The sequence below is a fragment of the Lissotriton helveticus genome, chromosome 9 (assembly GCF_964261635.1).
Source record: "Lissotriton helveticus chromosome 9, aLisHel1.1, whole genome shotgun sequence".
Classification (NCBI taxonomy): domain Eukaryota; kingdom Metazoa; phylum Chordata; class Amphibia; order Caudata; family Salamandridae; genus Lissotriton; species Lissotriton helveticus.
The window spans coordinates 1,249,480,690-1,249,504,256 of NC_136070.1; the positions used below are offsets into that span (position 1 = coordinate 1,249,480,690).

The 23,567-nt window shown below is 48.3% G+C and overlaps 1 protein-coding gene across 1 annotated transcript in view; it reads right to left on the bottom strand.

Annotated features, from left to right (window-relative positions):
- Positions 1–23,567, bottom strand: part of LOC144783410 (solute carrier family 26 member 6-like) — a 156,105-nt gene that overhangs the window by 127,290 nt on the left and 5,248 nt on the right. The window contains exon 3 of the mRNA XM_078662400.1: positions 932–1,042. Coding sequence (XP_078518526.1) covers positions 932–1,042 — 111 coding nt within the window. The remainder of the gene's footprint in view (positions 1–931; positions 1,043–23,567) is intronic.

Sequence of the window (23,567 nt, forward strand, 5' to 3'; positions counted from 1 at the left end):
CTAGGGTTTGTCCTAGACTCCTCCCTCTCCATGTTGAAACAGGTCAATGCCATCTCCTCCTCCTGCTACAACACCCTTCGCATGCTTCGCAGGATATACAAGTGGATCCCAATCGAAACAAAGAAAACAGTGACCCAAGCCCTCGTCAGCAGCAGGCTGGACTACAGCAACACACTCTACGCAGGAAACACCAGCGACAACTACAACGCATCCAGAACGCCTCAGCCCGACTGATCCTCAATGCTCCCCGCCACAGCCACATCACCTCCCACCTCAGAGACCTGCACTGGCTCCCCGTCAACAAGAGGATCACATTCAAACTCCTCACCCACGCACACAAAGCTCTCCACAACACCGGACCAGCCTACCTGAACAACAGACTCAACTTCTACACCCCCGCCCGCCAGCTCCGCTCCGCCAACCTCGCCCTTGCCACCGAGCCGCGGATCCAATGAACAACCTCCGGCGGCAGATCCTTTTCTTTCCCCGCCGCCAAGACCTGGAACACCCTTCCCACCCATCTACGACAGACCCAAGACCTGCTCACCTTTAGAAGGCTCCTCAAGACTTGGCTCTTCGAGCAGTAGCAGCACTCATCCCCCCCCCCCCAGCGCCTTGAAATGCACGTGCAAATGTAATAGTTATCATTTCATTTTTACACTGCTCAAAAAATAAATATGAATCAATGCCAATAAAGTGAGGAAAAATAAATATGGATACATACTGATACAGTGAGGTAAAACATATATAGATACATTTCAATAAAATTAGGAAAAATAAATATGGATAAGTACAGATAGGAATGTCAAAAAATATATAAATATACACCATAAAACTGGGACCCTAATCAAATTTCTCTGCCAGACCAGAAGAGGTGCCATCAAAACAGCCAGGGCGCATTCGTTTTCAACGCAGCTAGAAGCGGACTTACCTACAGAGACATGCCTGGATGTCGCGAAAAAAGTATAGACCAAAACAGGAAAGAAGGAGGTGTAGAGGCCAAAAACCGGAGGCACGCCAGCAAGAAGAGCATACGCCAAACCTAGAAAGAAACGAAGAGCGGAAGGTCAGTGCATTATTGGCACAAAAAAGGAGGCAAAGAAGACATGTTACTGGTGACACAAAAAGTCTACTGCAAAATCCAAGATGTGTACCTGAGACCAGGTCCAGAAATGTATCAACATGATACAGGCACTAGGATAAGAAACTGAGACAAAGTATCATTGTGAACTGAACACTTATAGGACAATGCAACATTAAAGCACTTGGTTAGAACAGGTCCAGGCTGGTTTGGGCAGGCGAATCCCACCAAGACATTACGACCTATAGACACCCTATGCCCACTAGCACAAACATTCATGCACAACTCATTCAATTCATTGTAAAACATAGTCTTCTTAAGTCAGAAACAAATTGTCGACCCTGCTGCCTCACTGCTCATTGGGTAACAGGACCTGTCTTTAACCTCTTCCATGCGACCGCGTTTCCCCCTCCGGTGCTGGGGGGTAATAGAAACGGGCGTGGTCATGACGGAACGGTTCCGTCATGAGCACAGCTCAACCGTAGCTCATGACGGAACCGTTCCGTCATGAGCATCGAAGGGGTTAAGAGTGGGAGGAGTTATCCTTTGATTTTCTAGAACCCGAAGGATGCCTCTCTTTGCTCAGCCTCTATATAGCTGCAAATTCTTCATCGCATTCTTAGTGGTGTAATTCTCTCTAATCGGATCTTGACGGTAGCTGCTTTGGTTGGAGAGGCTGAGGGGGCATAATTGCAAGGGAATGGCGCTAAGCAAAATTGCTAACGCCATACTCCGCCATTCTGAAAATTCAGGGTTACGCTGTATTTCCAATGGTACAGCAAATCCCTGCATTTTCCCTAGCGCTGGTGCTAAACTCAGCTACCTAGAGTCAACGCAGGCACCCTTGCACTATAGTGCAAGGGTGCCTGCGATGAGGAAATTATTGTGTCCCTTCCTGCACATAAACAATCACTAATGGAGATTTGTAACTTCTATTTGTGCTGCATTGTGCAGCACACATAGAAGTTGCAAACTGTTATTTTTTAAATGATTGTTTAAGTGCAGGAAAGGATACCCCTGCACATAAACAATCATTTGACGCAATTTGCTGTTTCTATGTGTGCTGCACAACGCAGCACACACAGAAACAGCGAAAACGAGGAGAAATTCATAATTTCTCCTCGTTTCACCAGGTTAAGACCAGGTTTTCCCTGTTGTTAATTTTGACACTGCCTCCTATTTACGCCACCCTTGTAAATAAGGGGCAGCGTCAAATTCAATGGGTATTGCGGCGGAACGGCCTCCGCAATGCCCACCCCTTTCAGGCTAACTGTTGCGTGAAAGGGGGCCTTATTTACAAGATGGCGTTAAGACACATTAAGTGGCTTAACGCCACCTTGTAAATAAGCCAAAGGACTTAACGCCACAGGAACGTCGCAAAAAGTGGCGTTAAGCCCATGTAAATATGCCCCTTTGTATCTTGGACTGTAAAAAGGCTTGATAGCTTTTCAAACTGCAGCAGCTCCATTGATAAGAGGGGCCCAGGATTTTGATCACACTTCACAAGTTCTGAGCTCTCTTTATTGGCTATCCTTATTGGCGGGAGTGGCTTTTAAAGCTCCTTGGTGGCTGACTAAGCTTAATTGGAAAACTCCCTGCAGTGGATCATGAATAAACATAAGTGGTAGATGTGGACATCGATTCCCCAGAACGACCCTTGTTGACACCATAGTATTGACTCCTTTGTCCCACTCTCGGCCAATCAACTGCCTCCTTTTAACTGCTGAGTGATTAGGGGTGGGTCAGGCAGAACTTTCTGTTCCTGTCACTCTCTGAGATGAAGGATAGAAAAGGCTGGGGCGTGGTACCAATTGCAAAGAATGTGAGGTGAGGTGGGGTGAGTGGGCAGGGGGGAGGCGTGGCGCGGCCCCGAGGTCACCATCACAGTTTGTCGAAGAGGATGGGGGTCACCTCGTGGGGTAGCTCCGGCGGGAGAGGCGTTGCGGGAGGGACGGGGTGGTGCTCGGCAGGGGGGCAGAGCCCAAAAAAGGGTGTGCAGCTACAGGTGGTAGAGCCAGTGGGGGAGGATGCCCCCGCTCAGGAGAGCGACGGGGGGCATCCCCTTCATTAATTAGCACCTCGGACCCCGAGGGGGATGTGGGGTGGGGGCGGATGGGGTGGGGGTGGTTTCGGGGGGTGCACAAGGGGGAGGTGGGCGTGTTGGGGGCGGGCAGGCCGCGGTGCCCCGGGGTGGGGGCAGGTAGCAGCGAGCGCGGTTCTGGGCACGGGGGATACGGGGGGCCAGGGGGGGGGGGCGGGGCTGGCGAAGCGTGGGGCTCAGGACGGGCACTCTACGGGGTCCAGGCCCGTGGGGGGGGTAGGGGCGGCCGGGGGTGAAAGGGGAGGTGTCGGGGGCAGAGTGGTGGTGCGGGGCGTCGGGGGAACGGGGGCGAGGGTGGTCGGTGCAGCGGGAGTTGGAGTCGTTGGTGTGGAGCAAAGGGGAGAAGGAGGGGGGCGATTGGGGGGACAGGGTGGCAAGGCGAGGCATTGGGGGTGGCGGGACCACGTGGCGGGGGTGCCCAGGGGTTGTGGGGGGACGCGGTGGCTCTGGGGGGATGTGGGGGCTTTTTAACCCCGGCATGCTGGACTCCACCCCTTTTTTTCAACAGGAACGCGTGGCGAGGTGCTCGGGAGAGCAGCATGCCGCTCCAATCCGCCGAGAGGATGGGACGGCTCTGCTTTATGAGGGCGGTCGCGCTCCCACGAGGGACCGGTCAGTAGAGTCCTACGGAGGCGGGTTGGTAGGTCCCCGCCAGCCCCACCCCGAAGGGTTGAAACGGCCGCCGGGGGACAGAGGCGGAGGTCCGTCAGTGTTGATCAGGACCCTGAAGTGAAGCTGGATGAGAGGAGAAGGGAGAGTGTTGACTTGGGTGAATTGTTGCGCACCTGCAGGGAGAAGGCAGGGCTTAGTAGGCTGGAGCCCATGAGGGGCGGCCAGTGGCAAGACATGGATCTGGAAGGGACTCAGCTGGATTATGACAAGGACAGCTCAGAGGAAGGGAAGATTTGGGAGGTGCGGGTACGGGGTGGGAGGGGGGTAATAGAGTAATGTTGTAGCTAGTGCTTTGCAGGCCCCGAGGAGTTGTGTAGAGAGTGGTGCCCCCCCGCGCGACTGGTTAGGCGGCGGGATCCAGTGCGGACGCCGACCTTGACGCCAGGTAAGGATGGTGGTGGAGCAGGGAGCGGGTCGGGTGGGGCCCACCGTGGTACGAGTCCGTGGGCACTGATGCAAAGGGAGAGGAAGAAGGGGTGCGGCTTAGTAAGGGGACATGGGTTAGGGACGCGGGGGTGGGCCCGGATGCGGTGATTGTCGGTGGGGCCGGTGACGCTAAGCCGGACGGGGGTGGAAAGGGGGGTAACGGGGGGAAGGAAAGCCACGACATACCAGTGCGTAAGCTTCCGTATATGGGCATTACTAAGCCCCTGGGGGCGCACTTGTCCTTAGCCACCAAGGAGTAGATTTGAAAAAGGGATTATGTGGACATCTTGAAGCTGTTACATCAGGAGCTGACAGCAAAGCAAGGGTCGAAAGAGGAAGAGCAGGAACTGGCGAAACGGCCCATGGTGCCTCTGACCATAGAAAACTGATCAGCTGGGTTTTGATATTCGTCAACAAAGGGAGAGACAGGGTTCAAGGGCACTCTTAGTCCCCAATCAGTAGATATATCAACAAAAGAAGAGTGTCCGTCAGTAAGGCGTAAGTCTGATCGAGATAGCACGTATAGATATGAGGCCAGCTATGGTTGGTCAGAAGACTGGACCAACTTTCAAGAAAAAATGTTTTGATTTTTTCAGGAAACCCTCACTCACCCTAGTGGTGACATGCTTCATCATCGGGTCCACTCGGGAGATCGAGTACCTCCCGAGTGTGCTACGACGCCAGGAGACTGCGGAGCAGGTTTTTGTGAGAGTGAAGAGTGAAAAAAGTGTAGTTAAAAATGTCAGCGGTTGTCCCAAAAAATCATTTATTCGCTGGTCAACTTGACATATTAAAATTAAGAGCTATCTGCAGGGAAACTATCCAAAAGAAATATAGGTGTTTCCCTGTTAGGGGAAGGTCAACATGTTTCTGCCCTTTAAGTGTATGAGTTTACAGGGCTTTCGTCAGGACCAGTAAGCGGGTGTTACCTCAACAGGTATAGGCGCGCTAAGGCCTACCCTGCTGTAGGTAGTGAAAGTTAAAACAGTGGCACTATGTGTAAAAATAGGTGCGTGAAAATACAAACCAAAAGGCTTGGGGATTTACCTCTTTTGCGAGGAGCCCAGAAGTCTGCAGGTAGGTAAAAGACAGACAAACAAACAAAACACAAAACATAGAAAGAACAGGTAGTCGTTATTAATCATGTTTTGTTGCCATGCAACTTTAGGTGTGGCGTGATACGTGCTAACAGACCTATCAATGGCCGTGGCCGGGATGGATCACATTGTAGAATGGAGATTGTGCCCATAAACCGAGGTGATGGGCCTCAACTAGAGCCAGAGTCGTGTGATCTGGCGCAGCACAATTAGTGAGGTAATGTAAATGGAGGCTTGCAGTGCTAAGTCCATCCGTGTGGGAAGCCAGGCAGGCTGCCCATAATAGTAACATTACCTATGGTAAGAATACGGAGAGATGATCCCCGAAGTGTAGTGTAAAAAGCAGAGCTACGTAATGATAATGCGCAGCCCTGCTGGCCGTGAATTAGAGAGCTTAGGTAGGCACGCTAAATGAAAATATAGGTGGAACAGTCCTCACTTGTATTCAGTATGAACCACGCCCCATAGATTCAGAGGGGGGGTGGGAGCGACAATGGCACACCCTATCAAGGTAAAACAAACACACAAAGGAGAGTTTAAGGAGGGTAGGCAGAAACTCATACACAAACACTTAGCTTATTTAGATGTTAAGTCGATTGCACGTACGCCCGCAACGCTCAGCACCCTCTCGGCACCTAGCTGTCCCCGCTGGATCTCGTGGATCACGAGCGAGGAGCAAGCCCGGCGCTAAGAGAGGGAGGCGTCGAGGCGTCGGCCAATCGAAAGCGTTGAATTCAAACGAGGCTTGGAGAGCAAGCCCCGCGTCGTCGCGTGTAAAGCGCTCGGGTACTGTGTACTGGAACGAGGCTTGGAATACACGTTAGGTGCGCATGCGCGCACAAGGGTAGAGTCTCAGTCAGATCGAGGCTTGGCACGCATGCCTGCAACGGACCGGCTGACTGGTCCGTGAGCCTTGGGTCCGATGTAAATACGTGGGCAATAGTCACGCATAGATGCATTATCATTGTGGTTGAGTGTAGGATCATAGAAAGTCTGGGAAATAATGGTGTTTGAATACCCACCATAGGTGATGTATTATGGGGGATGATGTTATGATCCATCGTATTTATATACTGAGGGTTGCAGCAAGGGAGTATTTTCACCAGTATAGAGAGCAGACAAAGCGATAATGGTGTTTAATACCCACCATAGGTGAGGTATTATGAGGGATAATGTTGTGATCCATAGTGTTTACATACTGAGGGCCGCAGCAACGGAGTAATTTCACCCGTAAAGAACATTAATTATGGGTGGTACCCTAATGTGGAAAATAGGGGACAATGTTACTGTTTCAGAACGCTGGCCCAAGGTATTTGGTCATTCAAACCTTGATTATGTGTATTGAGTCTATAGACCCAGCGCTGCTCTTTTTCAAACAGAATATTCTCTCTGTTCCTGGGGTTGTTGACCTGTTCTATTACTGTCCAGGTCATATCATTGGGAGTATGATTTGCCTGCAGAAAATGCTCACTGAGTTTGGTCGTTACTTTCTTGCAGCGAACATTACTGCGATGTTCGCCGATGCGTGTCTTAACTTTCCGGGTTGTCATGCCCACATATCTCTTGGCACACGGGCAAGTAATCAGATAAATAACATGAGTGGAATTGCAGTTGGTATGGGATATTTGCTTCCATATTTTGCCCGGTTCCAGATTTAACTGTTTAGTGTGAGTAGTTAAATGACAGACACTGCAGTCAGTACATGGAAAGTGTCCGGTAATGGGGGGTAAATGCCAAGGTTCAGTAACAGATCTGGTAAGTCCTGATGGACATGTTAAGGGCCTTGTATGCACCAGAGCATCCTTGAGACTCCTGCCCTTTTTGAAGGAAAACAATGGTTTTTCCCAATCACCTATACTACTGGTGATAATTCTCCAATTCTTATTTATTGACTTTTTTACATTGTCTGAAAGTGTGCTATATGTGGTAACACAAGTTAATGGGACCTCAGTGTCAATTTTCTCATCCTCTTCCAGGAGGGCTTCCCGAGGTTGATTCCGGGCCCTAGTCTGTCCTTTGTTGAGGATGCCTTGAGGGTAGCCTCTTTGTTTCAGTTTGACAGTTAGGTCCTTTGCCTGTGTCTTGTAGTCCGTAGTGCTACTGCAATTCCTTCTTAAGCGGAGATATTGCCCGTAGGGCAAGTTCTCACGTGGGTTTGTGATGGGTCACAGTAGTCGATGGAACAGCTCTCACTACTGTGACCCATCACAAACCCACGGCAAGGAACAATCTTCTGCAATTCAGCAGCTTCCATCCAAGGCCACTACGTGAGAACTTGCCCTATGGGCAATATCTCCGCTTAAGAAGGAATTGCAGTAGCACTACGGCACTGTGCTTTTAGATGCTGGCAGTGACACCGTAAATGTACGTTGGCCCTGAAGAAATTGCCTGATATTATACCTAAGGCAATGAAACATGTCGGCTGCGGGTTAAGTATGAAACGATAGGTAGTATTCATACTTCGCCCTTTTATATTACATGTTGAACTGCAATGCAACAAAAAGATATCAATAAAGTATGAGTAATAGCTTGCTGCGCAGTTTAGTGTATGTTATATGTTGAATGCAGTTAGTCTTGTGTCACATATATGTTGTTTGTACACTGCACCATTCACTGTTAATTTCCTTACTTTGGGTTTCGGACACGTTTTGCGTTAAGCTATTTGACACCGATGATGAGAACAGGGCTAACCTGGTGAGTACCAACCAGGGGCCCCATTGGTGGTGCGCCCGTGAGGTGTCATCTAGCTATTCACACCTTTTTTCTTAATGTTGTCCCTTTGAATGAATGTCTGTATTGTGTTAAAAGGTTTTTTGTTTATCAGAGATGGGCTTAATTTTTTAACGCTGGCAATAGCCTGAAACGGTGGTATAATCTCTATGAATAGGGATATAACTAGAGAGCGCTTTGGACGATCTAGAACTGTTTATAGCAGGAATTCCCACACGGATGGACTTAGCACTGCAAGCCTCCATTTACATTACCTCACTAATTGTGCTGCGCCAGATCACACGACTCTGGCTCTAGTTGAGGCCCATCACCTCGGTTTATGGGCACAATCTCCATTCTACAATGTGATCCATCCCGGCCACGGCCATTGATAGGTCTGTTAGCACGTATCACGCCACACCTAAAGTTGCATGGCAACAAAACATGATTAATAACGACTACCTGTTCTTTCTATGTTTTGTGTTTTGTTTGTTTGTCTGTCTTTTACCTACCTGCAGACTTCTGGGCTCCTCGCAAAAGAGGTAAATCCCCAAGCCTTTTGGTTTGTATTTTCACGCACCTATTTTTACACATAGTGCCACTGTTTTAACTTTCACTACCTACAGCAGGGTAGGCCTTAGCGCGCCTATACCTGTTGAGGTAACACCCGCTTACTGGTCCTGACGAAAGCCCTGTAAACTCATACACTTAAAGGGCAGAAACATGTTGACCTTCCCCTAACAGGGAAACACCTATATTTCTTTTGGATAGTTTCCCTGCAGATAGCTCTTAATTTTAATATGTCAAGTTGACCAGCGAATAAATGATTTTTTGGGACAACCGCTGACATTTTTAACTACACTTTTTTCACTCTTCACTCTCACAAAAACCTGCTCCGCAGTCTCCTGGCGTCGTAGCACACTCGGGAGGTACTCGATCTCCCGAGTGGACCCGATGATGAAGCATGTCACCACTAGGGTGAGTGAGGGTTTCCTGAAAAAATCAAAACATTTTTTCTTGAAAGTTGGTCCAGTCTTCTGACCAACCATAGCTGGCCTCATATCTATACGTGCTATCTCGATCAGACTTACGCCTTACTGACGGACACTCTTCTTTTGTTGATATATGGGTTTTGATATTCACCAGCGTGCATTGTGAAAGCACCCGGAGCGGGAGGTCGCGCTTTTCAAATATATGGACGTGCTCTGAAGGGCGCAGGTCACGTATGGGGGCTACGCGTGGGCGCACTATGACGAGGAGTTCCGGGCGCGATTGGCGGGGACGCGAAGTGGTGTGAGATCGACGCGGACTTGGACCACCAGATGATGAGCGAAGTTTGGTAAGACCATTTACACGGCCAGCGGCTTGCCGCTGGTGCCTCATCCCTTTCAGGCTCGTCCCTCCCATGGCAGGGAGAGACAAGGAGGGGCTGCCACAAACTCAGCGGTCGGATCGTGTTGGGATTACAACAAGGGCGCGTGTGGCAGACAGTATTGACGATTTTGGCACGAATGCTCCAAGTGTGGGTAGCGCTACCCGGTGGCGGCGGATGGCGGGCCCCTTTCGGTAGGCGCCCATCCAGGATTTGATTATTTCTCCTATCGGCGTGGTGCCGAAGAAGGAGCCGGGGCAATTCCGCCTGATTCAGGAACTGTCGTGGCCGGAAGGGACATCGGTGAGCGATTACATATCGACGGAGCTGTCCTCGTTGTTGTACTCGTGCATGGATGTGGCACGGCGGCTGGTGGCATCGGTGGGAGTGGAAGCACTCATGGTAAAATGTGACATTAAGTCAGCATTCAGGCTGCTGCGGGTGCATCCAGAGGATCACCAGTTGTTGGGGATCCAGTTTGATGGGGACATATGTGTGGATAAGGCATTGCCCATGGGGTGTTCGATCTTGTGCGCCTTGTTTGAGCGCTTCAGTACCTTCTTCCAGTGGGCATTTTCCTGGCACAGTGGTAATGAGACAGTGATGCACTACCTGGTTGACTTCTTCTTGGTGGGACGGCCCAGTTCGGTGGACTGTCAGCAGCAGCTGGACGGTTTTACGGAACTCATGGGTTACCTGGGTGTGCCCCTGGCGCCAGAGAAGACGCAGGGTCCCAGTACAGTGGTGTCATTTCTGGGAATAGAGCTTGACTCCGTGGCCATGGAAGCATGCCTACCAAGAAGGTGCACATGATGGCATTGGTGGACGGCATGTTGAAGAAACAGAAGGCTGGGTCTGGCTCTGTCCAGTCCCACGTTGCCGCATCATCACCTCCGATTCTCAGCAGGGACAACAGAGGACCTGCGCATGTGGCGAGCTTTGCTGGATCGCTTCAATGGTGTGCCCATAGCGCCCCCGGAGGACTGGGAATGGGATGTAACCATCTCGTCGGATGCGGCGGAGGTGGGTGGTTTCGGTTTGTACTGGCAGGGGCGGTGGTGTGCGGAGGAATGGCCGCCACATTGTCAAGGCGGAGGACGGAGCATTGCTTTCTTGGAGCTCTTCTCGCTTGTGGTGGCAGTAACAGTGTGGGCTCAAGAGTTGGCGCACAAGCGGGTGATTTTTAAAGTAGACAACATGGCGGTGGTGCAGGTCGTTAACAGACAGTCCCCCAGGGACCCGCAGGTGCTCAAGCTGATGAGGGTGTTTATTATAAGGTGTTTGGAGTATGATATTCTGTTTCAAGCTCGGCATGTTCCTGGGGTGGACAATGACATTGCTGATGTTTTGTCTCGTTCACAGTGACAGAGGTTCCATGGGCTAGCCATGGAGGCGGACGAACACAAGACGCCAGTGACGCTGGGGCTCTGGTATGTGGGAGAGACCGGGTCGTACAGCTGGTAAGAGTGTCAGTGGCGGTTTCCACCTGGAGAGCGTACGAACAAGCAAAAAAAATTAATTTGTTTGACTTCTACATTTGGCATTTTCACATAGTGGAACACTTCCATGCTTCCCACTCATGGTTACACGTTTCGCCACTTTTTGTGCATGTTGAAGGGCTGTAGTATCCTCCGCCCTCATTATAGTGCCATACTCTCTAACCGAGTTCATTATGGCTGCTGCTCTCAATTCATTTCATTGGGAGGCCTTCTTGATCCAAGCCATGAGTTAAGAAAACATTCACTAGCATGGCTACATGGCAAAGGATGTGCGGATCCTCCAAACAAAAAAGATAGAAGATTAAAGTTCCAGGGAAAGTAATGTGCTTCAATAGGAGAATGGGCCTTCACACGCCCAAATGGGTGTCATGCTTCGTCATTGGGGTAGCTCCTCGCCCCTGACCTCGGTGTGTCTTCATCATCTTCTAAAAGACATCAATCACACGAAATTCTTCGAGCGTTCATTTGTATAACCATTCTCTTGTTCCAGAGACTGAACATCACGCTGCATAGCCTGTTACTACAAGCGCGTTCTTATGCGTGTATGTCTTAACCACATATCTTTAAGGACTCTGCTCTCTCCATATCTCGTTATTTCCTTATAATCTTACAAAAGACATTAACGATTCGACATCTCTCGAGCGTTCATCTTTTAACCAGGTCCATAGTTTAAGACCTAATTTCACTCGGAGAAAGTCCCCCTTTCCAAGATGGTACCTGGGGTTAATATTCCACTGTGTTACCTGCAATAGCGCCCTGACGCGTGCACGTTGTGGCCACATTGAAAAAGACCCTTCCCGCGGCCTCGCTTCCCTATGGAAGCAGACGCGGGGTAGGTCTCATGACGGTCGCTACTTCGCGTCCAAGTAGGTATGAAGCTGCACCTACAAAGCCTACCGGGGCCACGGTAAGACGCTACCAAAACGTAAATGCCTTTTTCTTCCCCCCACATAGGATGCTAATAGGTGTTTCCTCCGCCATCTCTTCTTTTGACCGATACACTAATTGGGTAGGCTTTAAACTTCTCACGACCACGCTGTTTTGCTAGGAAGCTGCCAGCACAGTGCTATGGATGTTGGTGTCGATGGGCCCGATTCACAGAACTAACATAAGACAAAATCCTAAACTTACTACTTTTGGTATTCACAGAAGTTAGGATTTTGTCTTAAGTTTGTCTTAAGACAGACTTAAGACAGACTTAAGACAAAATCCTAACTTAAGTCTAACTTAAGTCTGTCTTAAGACAAACTTAAGACAAAATCCTAACTTCTGTGAATACCAAAAGTAGTAAGTTTAGGAGTTTATCTTAAGTTAGTTCTGTGAATCGGGCCCATTGTGTTTTTTGTATCACTTGGGGCATGCAGTCATGAATCATTACGCATGCTGCACAATTTTAAATGTTGATTTATGTGTCTAAATTTATTTACAGTTTATTTGTGATGTTTGTCCTCTTTGTGTTCCAGGTTGTTATTTATTCCAGGCTAAGGTTCAATGTTACAATTTGACCTGTTGTGTGACTGATTACTCTAACACAATACATCACCCATTGAATCCAGTCAGAATGTAGTGTAGGTTTTTGCCTTAGGTCCTGAGGAATCGCCACATGATCGTTTTCGACATATAGAGGAGAGAAGAAACATGATGACCTTGTTTTAGACCAACCTACTCACTTTGCTAACTAGGACCATTAAATGCTAAAAGTGCGCAGAATTTTTCATTAGGCTTGTGAACTCAATCATTAAATAGTTTGACCCTGAGCATCACAACACCTATTTTAACCCACTCTTTATTACCACTCTACACACACCACTTGAGCCCCCCCCCCACTTTACCAGAAGGCTAAGAAAAGATCTATGTCAAAGAGCCCCATAGTGGGTGCCTATCGGGCATTCCAGCGTCAGTCCGATGAGGAGCTAACCCAATGACTAAGCATGACAGCCATTCACGTGTGTGAGGACCCAAGCTCCTATTGGAGCACCATTCTTTCCCTAGAACGTTAATCTTCTACTTTTTTTCTTTGGAGAAACTGCACACCCCTTTTCATACAGATCATTGATATAAGGAGCATGTCTGCTAGACCTTAAAAGGTCCTGGTTCATTTTTTGTACCGTTATATTTGTATGTCAGTGCATTTCTAGGTGTTGCAGAAGTTAGAAAAGTGGCTAGGAACTCATAACATACTCGATGAATAGTATAGCCCCACACATGCTTTCATTGCATTCTCACTGTTGTGTTCACTCTTGCTATCCTGTAGTAGTAACAGATAGCTAAATGTTTGTGCAGTCTGTAAGTAGTTTTTCTGCTCAAGTTACTAACACCAGTGCAAGCTGTGCTACTGGTGTGATGAACGGATGGGTAAAAATCTCTTGTTTTTCAATCATGACAAAATGGCAAGACGTGTAGATTGGATAGGTGCATGCCAAAAGGTCCATGTGGTAGTTAACTTTGAAAGACCTGAGATGGTGGGCACCTTGCTCTCTCGCCGTGCAGGCACTAGTCTAGCTCGTTCATTAATCTAAGTGCTTCCTGTAGGTTGTTTCTATCCACCTACAAAGGGTTTTACCCCCATAGTCCCCTCAAGGCAGGGGGTTACAGCCAATTGCACTTTCAAATGCTAGTGGTATCCCTAATATTCCTATTCTGAATTTGTTTGAACCATTACGCTCTCTGGACTGCCAGGATTGACTCCCCTTTGGACAACCTCTATCACTCCTCAGTATCCTGAGCCAATTGACAGAGGGCAATCAGATCTTTTTTTAAATGTCCTCAGATGGAACATTGCAGTTTTAAACTCAAAGAGGAAAGAGAGTAGTCGGCTGAACTTTATTTGGAAATTTAACATCATCTGCTTCCAAGACACCCGGGCAGTCGATTCCTCTTTTCACCTAAATGGTTGTACCTCATTCTTTTCCCCTACCATTGCTACGTCTTCCAGCCGTGCCAAAGGAGGCCTGGTCACACTGGTCTCCTTGGACCTGGGTTGTGATACTTTCCAATTGGCCACGGGCTCGCCATACATTGTCGGTCTCCAATTACGCTTTTCGAAATGTAATGTTCTATTGGTGGTTTTTTATTATTGACCCTGCTCCTCGGATAGGTTGGAACCTCATAAGACGGGAAATATCCTTTATAACGAAACTTTCACAACGCTGTACCATTACCACGCAGGTTTTACAATGCAAGTCGTTCCAACGTCTTGCGCTGGAGGGCGCTGTAGGATAGGGAATAGTTTAATTTACACCTTCCCTACTATCCTCGGGGACTGGAGTTGGAATAGTAAATTAAACTATTCACTATCCAGCGCCCCCCAACGCAAGTCGTTGTAACAACTTCGTTGTAAAACCTGCGTGGTAATGGTACGCGTTGTGAAAGCACGCGTTGTACCGTCAGACATCCTCATAAGACACACCAACCTTTCTTAACCTGCAACAGAGAGGCCATTCCTGTTTTACTCAGGTGAATCGGGTGGGCGGCTGCAATATTCACAATTGTGAGGAGCTGCCTGGGCGGTCCATTCAGCTCTGAGGATATTGCTGATCTGCCTGTCGCCTAGCATATGGTTAATACTGAGTGAGTTTCACCTTCCCCCCACGTACACACTGGGATCACAAGTGCAAAATCCCCTGTGTCCCGTCCATCCTTCTTTGGTAGATGATTTTCTAAAATCATAGATTTTATTTTTGTCTCATCCTCCGCCGTGGTACTCATTAACGCTTTTGAAATGATGGAGCAGGGGCTCAGGGGTCATAATCCGCTAACCATCTTGCTATGCTAGGCCAAATCTAAGTTTGAGCTTGGTGCCAGAAGATCTCTCATCTCTGTTCCCAATAAAGAAGCTCTTATCTCTTCAGCCCAGGGACACTGGCTGAAGTGGGCTACGGTTACCCCAGAGCAGGGACATCGGCTGAAGTGGACTAAGGTTACTACGGAGCAGGGACACCGGCTGAAGTGGACTAAGGTTACTCCGGAGCCGAGGCTCTGGCTGAAGTGGACTAAGGTTACACCGTAGCTGGGACACCGGCTGAAGTGGACTAAGGTTACTCCGGAGCCGAGGCTCTGGCTGAAGTGGACTAAGGTTACACCGGAGCTGGGACACCGGCTGAAGTGGGCTACGGTTACCCCAGAGCAGGGACATCGGCTGAAGTGGACTAAGGTTACCCCGGAGCAGGGACACCGGCTGAATTGGACTAAGGTTACTACAGAGCAGGGACACCGGCTGAAGTGGACTAAGGTTACTCCGGAGCCGAGGCTCTGGCTGATGTGGACTAAGGTTACACCAGAGCTGGGACACCGGCTGAAGTGGACTAAGGTTACTCCGGAGCCGAGGCTCTGGCTGAAGTGGACTAAGGTTACACCGGAGCTGGGACACTGGCTGAAGTGGACTAAGGTTACTCCGGAGCCGAGGCTCTGGCTGAAGTGGACTAAGGTTACACCGCAGCAGGGACACCGGCTGAAGTGGACTAAGTTTACTCTGGAGCAGAGACACTGGCTGTAGTGGACTAAGGTTACTCCGGAACAGGGGCACCGGCTGAAGGGCACTAAGGTTACTCCGGAACAGGGACACCGGCTGAAGTGGACTAAGGTTACTCCGGAACAGGGACACCGGCTGAAGTGGACTAAGGTTACTCTGGAGCAAGGACACCGGCTGAAGTGGGCTACGGTTACCCCAGAGCAGGGACATTGGCTGAAGTGGACTAAGGTTACCCCGGAGCAGGGACACCAGCTGTAGTAGACTAAGGTTACTCCGGAGCAGGGGCACCGGCTATACTGGACTAAGGTTACTACGGAGCAGGGACACCAGCTGTAGTAGACTAAGGTTACTCCGGAGCAGGGGCACCGGCTATACTGGACTAAGGTTACTACGGAGCAGGGACACCAGCTGTAGTAGACTAAGGTTACTCCGGAGCAGGGGCACCGGCTGAAGGGCACTAAGCTTACTCCGGAACAGGGACACCGGCTGAAGGGCTCTAAGGTTACTCCGGAACAGGGACACCAGCTGAAGTGGACTAAGGTTACTCTGGAGCAAGGACACCGGCTGAAGTGGACTAAAGTTACTCTGGAGCAAGGACACCGGCTGAAGTGGACTAAGGTTACTCTGGAGCAAGGACACCGGCTGAAGTGGACTAAGGTTACTCTGGAGCAAGGACACCGGCTGAAGTGGACTAAAGTTACTCTGGAGCAAGGACACCGGCTGAAGTGGACTAAGGTTACTCTGGAGCAAGGACACCGGCTGTAGTGGACTAAGGTTACTCGAAGCAGAGGCACCGGCTGAAATGGACTAAAGTTACTCTGGAGCAGGGACACCGGCTAAATTGGACTAAGGTTACTCTGGAGCAGGGACACCGGCTAAATTGGACTAAGGTTACTCTGGAGCAGGGACACCGGCTGAAGTGGACTAAGGTTACTCCGGAACAGAGGTACAGACTGAAGTGGACTACGGTTACACAAGAGCAGGGACACCGACTGAAGTGGACTAAGTTTACTCCGGAGCAGGGACACAGACTGAAGTGGACTAAGGTTACTCCGGAGCAGGGACACTGTCTGAAAGGGACAAAGGTCACTCCGGAAACTGTTTGGATAAACTAATACCTTTATGCTCTACTGAATTTGAAAGGTGCCTACCAATCATGCTATTATTGTAGCTTTCGGTGCCATTTGTTTTTCCGTTAACCCTCTCCTAACAATTAAAAGCCCTAGATCCTTACCTCCCCTCTCTCGCTGATTTGACAATAGGTGCTCCAGAGCGCACAGGAACCTGAAGAAGGACCTTGGAATTCAACCTAGAGATAAAGGCCCTCATTTACAAGTCCCTTGCGCCACCTCTGTGCCACTTTTTTTGACTCAGCGGAGGAGCAATCAGTGCGCCACACTACGCCATATCTACAAACTGACGCATTAGGTCCAATGCGTCAGTTTGTGGAGACCTGCATCACATTATACCTGCACCAGGTATAACGTATGTGGGGTAGGCGTTCCCATGCAAACAAGTCATATAGAACTGGAGCAGTGAAATTTACAACATTCCACTGCATCACTCTACGTCTTCACTGCATCAAAAAAGATCCTGTAGCCTGTTCAGACCAGGCATAAGGAATGATAAAGGGCTTTTTCTTTTTAAATGAGACTCGCCTGTGTGTTCTGGCGCATTGCTGGAGTTGTATCAGTTTTAAGAATAACTTTAGCAATGCGTCACTTTTGTGCCAACAGATGTGTCCAAATTTCTGATGCATCTGTTAATCCTTGCGCTATGGAACCCTGTACTGTAAATACCGTGCATCCATGGTGTTGCAAGGACATTTGGTGGAAGCACACAGAAACTGATGCATCAATGCCGATGCATCAGTTTCTGGTGAATGAGGCCAAAAGCTGTTGTTACCCTGTACCGACAAACGTACAAGAGGGCATTGAAGGACAGGAAAAGGGCATTGAGCGAGGACGCCTGGGGCCAGCTTTTGCAGGCCTGAGTCCTATCACTGTGTGCCCTTTTTTGGGGAGATTGTCAACCGTTCTGCGTGCGCCCCAGTTGATGGGAACTCAGGGGCATATTATCAAGAACAGGCAATAAAATTATCGCCGCTTTATCGGCAGGAAACTGCGCTAAAGCTGCGATAATGGGCTTGATAATATGCCCTTGTGAATCCCCATAGCAGCCCAGGTTCTGGTGTTAACCTGGGCTGCTATGGAAATTCACAAGGACATATTATTAAGCCCATTATCGCCGCTTTAGCGGCAGGTCCTGCCGACAAAGCGACGATAATTTTATCGCCTGTTCTTGATAATATGCCCCTCAGTTTGGTCCGACATTTCTCCTGAAGCCTGGGTCAAACATTTGGACCTGGTTTACAGCTGTGGTCATATATACCCCAAGGAACAAGACCCTGCCACCTCTCAGCTGTCTCTAATATCGCATTTGCTCTCGACAAAGTGCACAAGGCTCTTCTTAGTCTAACAAGAAGCAAGGCGCCAGAGCCAGATGGGGGGCCTTGCGATCTACTCCTGTTAGAACTCAATTTACAGGCCCCACTACCTACACAAATTATGAATGCAGCAGGGAGACAAGGCCTACACACTTCCTAGTCTAAAATCAGTTTTATTGTGCTTGTTTTACAAAGGGGATAAAGGAGACCCTCTTTGTTACCATCCAATTTTCTGTAAAACACTCAGGAGTTAGGGTTGTGGGACAGGTGCTGCTGGCACAACTCACTTGTACTCTTGACTATTGTTTAAAACTCCATTTGCTTTTTAACAAATATGTTCTAGTCTAGTCTCCCACCCCCTCCCAATCTATTTAATTACCAGCTTACTCGCGCAGCGGTGACGCGCAGCGGGAGCGCCATAGACGCGCCTAAGAGGCGCCCAAGGGAAGCCAGTCTGCGCCAGTCCGCGACCAGACGCTTCCAGGCCTAGCCGGCACCATGGTAGGAAACTTCCTTTCGTATAGCTCCTCCTTTCTGCACGCCTTACGACCCTGCACTAACCCTTCATGTCTTCACTCGGTCCTCCCAACCAACTCGAATGCTCACTGTAAATTATGTGAGTGGAGCATCCCCTTCTCGAATACCGGTAACCTCCAACCTTTATACAAATGGAGAATGTTTCTCCTTAACTGTTGGTCTTTACCGAAGCATCACTCTGATCTGACCATGCTGATTGAAGAGCTTAACCCCGATGCTCTTTTTCTGACAGAGACATGGCTCCAGTCAGAAAGTGACCCGACTATAGTATGGGCCACCCCCGAGGGTTATACTCTTAAGCGACTGGATTGCCTGACAGGCAGAGGCGGTGGATTGGCTATAATTTATAGAGACACCTTTAGATGCCGCGTCACCCCCTCCACCAACTTGTGAGAGTCTACACTTCATTCTAGAACTCTCTCCTATCACCACCTTTTCTGGCATCCTAGCTTACCGACCTCCTGCTTCCCTTGGTAATTTTGTCACCAACATAACGGACATAGCTGCTAATCTAGTGCTCACCTGGGCAAATTTCACCTTGCTGGGTGATTTAAACCTACACTTAGATGATCCCCAGGATTCAGCAGCCAATAGTCTCCGATCTAACTTACAGGCTATTGATGTGCGCCAAAAAGGCTTTCATCCGACACACACCAAGGGACATCTTCTAGATCACATTTTTAGTAATCTAGAGAGTCTTACTGTCGAGATACCCATTCCACTGCCCTGGACTGATCATTTTTTAATACCTTTCACGTGGTCCACAAATTCCCCCCCCACCTCACAAAATCACAATAAACACTGGGGAAGGAAATGGGCTTCGCTCTCGCTCCCTGAATGGGAAGGGGCTCTTACCAAGCATCCACCTCAGAAGGTGTCCAATCCCAATGTTGCCACGGTCAACTTTGATAACTGGATTTCCAGTACCCTCGATCAAGTCCTCCCGAGGAGTTCCCTGAAATCCATAACAAGATCCAAAGTCGCTCCTTGGTATACCCCCGCACTTAGAACAATAAAGTAATCCTGCCGCAAACTCGAGAGAGCTTGGAGGCAGGACCGTTCTCAACCAAAGAGTATGGAGCCGCAATAAAGCTTTATAAAACTGATATAAAATCTGCTCAGGCTCAGTTTTATGAATCTAAGATTAATCTGGCTGCAAACGCCCCTAAAGAAATCTTCAAAATAGTTAAATCTCTTATCTCTCCCTCTCAGGAGCGTCTATCAGCCGACGGCGCACAAAGTCGCTGTGACAACCTAGCTACTTTTTTTTCACAGAAGATTCAGGTCATCTATTCCTCTTTCAATACAGGTAATGATGACACTGAACTCATTACTACAACTGATTCCGACTCTCTCGCCCCCTGTCTGCTGGACAGATTTCCACTTCTTGACTCTACTATACTGGATAAATTGATTTCTAAAATCACCTCGGGTTCTCCTAATGATCCTGCCCCCCCGCAGACTCTCATGAAGGTCATTGACGCCATCCGTCCGGTCATCTTGGATGTCCTCAATGCCTCCATCACTTCCAACTCAGTCCCAGCCCCTTGGAAGTGCGCGATGGTTAAAGCCTTACTGAAAAAGCCCACATTGGACCAGAACAACTTGGCTAACTATCGCCCAATCTCCCTGCTTCCTTGGATGAGCAAATTGCTGGAGAGGCACGTCAATACCATCTTAGTAGATTATCTAGAGTCCAACAATCTGCTTTGCGTGTCTCAGACGGGGTTCCGTCCTCAGCATGGAACTGAAACTGCTGTGTTGGCGGTGACGGAGGAGGCCAGAGCTGTGTTGGACCGGGGAGGAAAAGCGGCCATCATCCTACTCGATCTCAGTGCCGCGTTCGACACGGTCCACCATGCCACATTACTACATCGATTGGCTGGCCTGGGCGTGTCGGGCGCGGCCCTAAAATGGCTGACCTCCTTCCTGGATGAGCGATTCTTCCAGGTGTTTGAAGGCGAGACAGTCTCCCCCAAACATCCACTTACCTGTGGGGTTCCTCAGGGCTCCTCCCTAAACCCCACCCTTTTTAATGTTTATATGCGACCTCTAGAAAAGATAGTCTTCCCTTTGGTGTGCGTATTGTCACCTACGCCGACGATACCCAACTGGTGGTCTCTCTGGACCACTCTGAAGGGTCGTCTACCACCTTAGGCCCCTGTCTAGAAGCCGTCGCTAAGTGGATGCAATCTTCGTGTCTTAGACTTAACGGGGAGAAGACGGAGATTATGCTGCTGGGCAACCCCTCCCCATCCGCCCTTATATCCATCTGGCACACATGTCTCGGCCCTCCCCCCCTCCCAAACCTCAGATAAAGAGCCTCGGAATCTGGCTTGATAAAGCGCTTGACTTTTCGGTCCAAGCAACAAAAACCGCTTCCACATGTATGGGGCTAATGAAAATGCTTCGTAAAGTGTTTCCTTTACTTCCATTCCAGGCGAGGAGGGTCATGGTTCAGGCCCTGATACTCTCCTGCCTGGATTATGGAAATGCCCTATATATGGGGGTCCCGGCAGGAGTGACCAATAGGCTTCAAGTCACGCAAAACTGTGCGGCCCGACTACTGTATAACATTCCACGCTGGCAATCAGCCAAGAAAGCTCTAAAAGAACTTCATTGGCTCCCAGTAGTGGCCAGAACGCAGTTTAAGGCCATGTTCATTCTGCACAAATCCTTCCATCGTACTGGTCCTGCCATCCTGCTTCCTATAGTGGTGCCCTACGTTCCGTCTAGAGCCTTGCGCTCTAGCGCATTACATCTAGCAACCACAACTAAAATCAACAAAGCCCGCTGGGGCGGTCGCTCCTTTTCCCATACTGCGGCCAGGCTTTGGAATTCTCTCCCGCCATCCCTTCGAGAGAATAGTAACCGGATGTCCTTTAGAAAGGCCCTGAAAACCCACCTGTTCGCAAAAATGTGTTGATTCACCCTGAGCTCGCCACAGTAATCGGCTAAAAGCGCTGCGAGGCCTCCGGGTAGTCAGGCGCTATATAAGTGCAATTTTTCATTTCATTTCATTTCATGTGCTAGCGAAGCGGGGGACACTTCACAAGGCCTTTAAGGATCTCTGATCCACTTTCAATCGAGTCAACAAATCCAAACTTTGGCTCCTGTTGGTTTCAATCGAAGGGGATACCAACGTAGTCATTTTCCTTAGGGACTTGCACAAGACTTAGGGGCAGATGTATCAACATCCAGATTTGCGAATCTCAAATAGCGATTTTTTAGAAATCGCTATTTGAGATTTGCAAATTGGTATGTATGTAGAAATTCAAATTTTTTTGCGATTTCTAAAATTCCTTATTTGCGATTAGTAAATTTGGAATCACAATTAAGGAATAATTTCCCATTCATTTCTATGGGCCAGGAGGCCCATAGGAAGGAATGTGAAGTTATTCTCAATTTGCGATTCGCAATTTGAGAATCGCAAATTGAGAATAATTTCAAGGGTGCAAGGGTGTCATAAGGACACCCTGATGCAACCCTGAAATTCACATGTGTGCGCATATGGCGCACATACATGCCCTAAGGGCATGTATGTGCGCCACATGGCACCTTCACAAATGCAAAAAAGTGCTTTTGTGAAAGAAATCGCAAATTATCACCAACTTCAAGTTGGTGGTAATTTGCGATTTCTTAATGAGAAATCGCACAACTTGGGTGCTTCATACATTGCATTTAAGGAATCGCAAAATTTGCGATTCCTTAAATGCAATGGCAAAAGAAGGAATCGCAAATTTGCGATTCCTTATTTTGCACTCAAATTTGCTACATACATACCATTTCACGAAAATGAGTTTGCAAACGCTGAAATTCTGCGAATTTCGGCTTTTGCAAACCCATTTGAGCTTCATACATATGGCCCTAAGTCAGCTATTGTTAGATGTAGTCCAAATGATCAGTGCAATGCCAGTTTTGAGGTAAAAACGGGGATTAGACAAGGTTGCTACATTAATCGTCTTGAGTCGCCCTCCTTTAGGATGCTAGTGACTTGCACAATGCCGACGGCAGACCAATTGTTTCCTCACTGTATGTTGATGATGCAGCCCTGTTAGCCTTTACCACCACCATTCGAAAGCACCTATTGCAGTCTTCTTAGGTATTCATGACATCTTTGGATATATTGATCAATTCTGCTAAGTTACACAACATTGTGGCTTGCCCTAAGTCTACTAAAACCTACACTTATTTTGTTGCCGGTAGTGATATTTTGAACATCTCTGTGATTCCATACCTCAGGCTCTACTTTGAACATAGGGGTGTGTGTTCCTTTTTCTTATCCATCAAGAAACTTTCTATGTTCAGGTCCATCTCTTCTATCTATGAATTCTCCACCAGACTGGGTTACAAGTCCTGTTCCATTCTGATAAAAAATTTCCAGTCAAAGAGTCTTTCAGCTGCATCTTACGGGAGGGACATATGGGATCACGAGGATGCCTCGATTCAGCAAACTTTCGAAAACACCTTATATAGACAAATCCTTGGCAATCCCCAGAGCACACCAGCTTTTATAGCCTATGAGGAGCTTTGTGTTGTAATCTATGTTGAGAACTTTACTATGTCATGGAATGCAGTGAGTTCAAATAAGATAAAAGGGACCCCCTGAAACTAGTTACTGTTCCTAGGACAGGGCAACAATATTTCAAATAGTAGCAATTCCTAGGCAACTGGATACCTGTGTGATATCAGGTTTGACAACAAATAGGATAATAAACAGAAACTCAGTGGACTGATAAACAACCCCAAAAATTTAAAAAGTGTTTTCATTTTATTATTGCATATTTAAAACAGTTCTAAAATATAAAACAATCTTACTGTCCAACATGTAAAAAATGGCAATACATGTGAAACAAATATTACATCAAATCTTGAAAAGCATAACAAGCTGAAATATCAGCATTCAATGATAAAATATAATCAAAGGTTGAAAAGACTGAGTGGGTAGGATGGCGATCTCTGCGCGCGTTTCGGCGTATCATACGCCTTCTTCAGGAGAATGCAGTGAGGCAAGAAATTCTGTGAATCACTCATTCCAGGGCTGAGCATCTTACTGGACAGTTGGTGCTGTATGGTTTACTGTTGTTACTTGATTAAATATATTTATTCTTAAACTAATTCCAGTGAAGAAGGCTTTATTTTTACACTGCCGACGT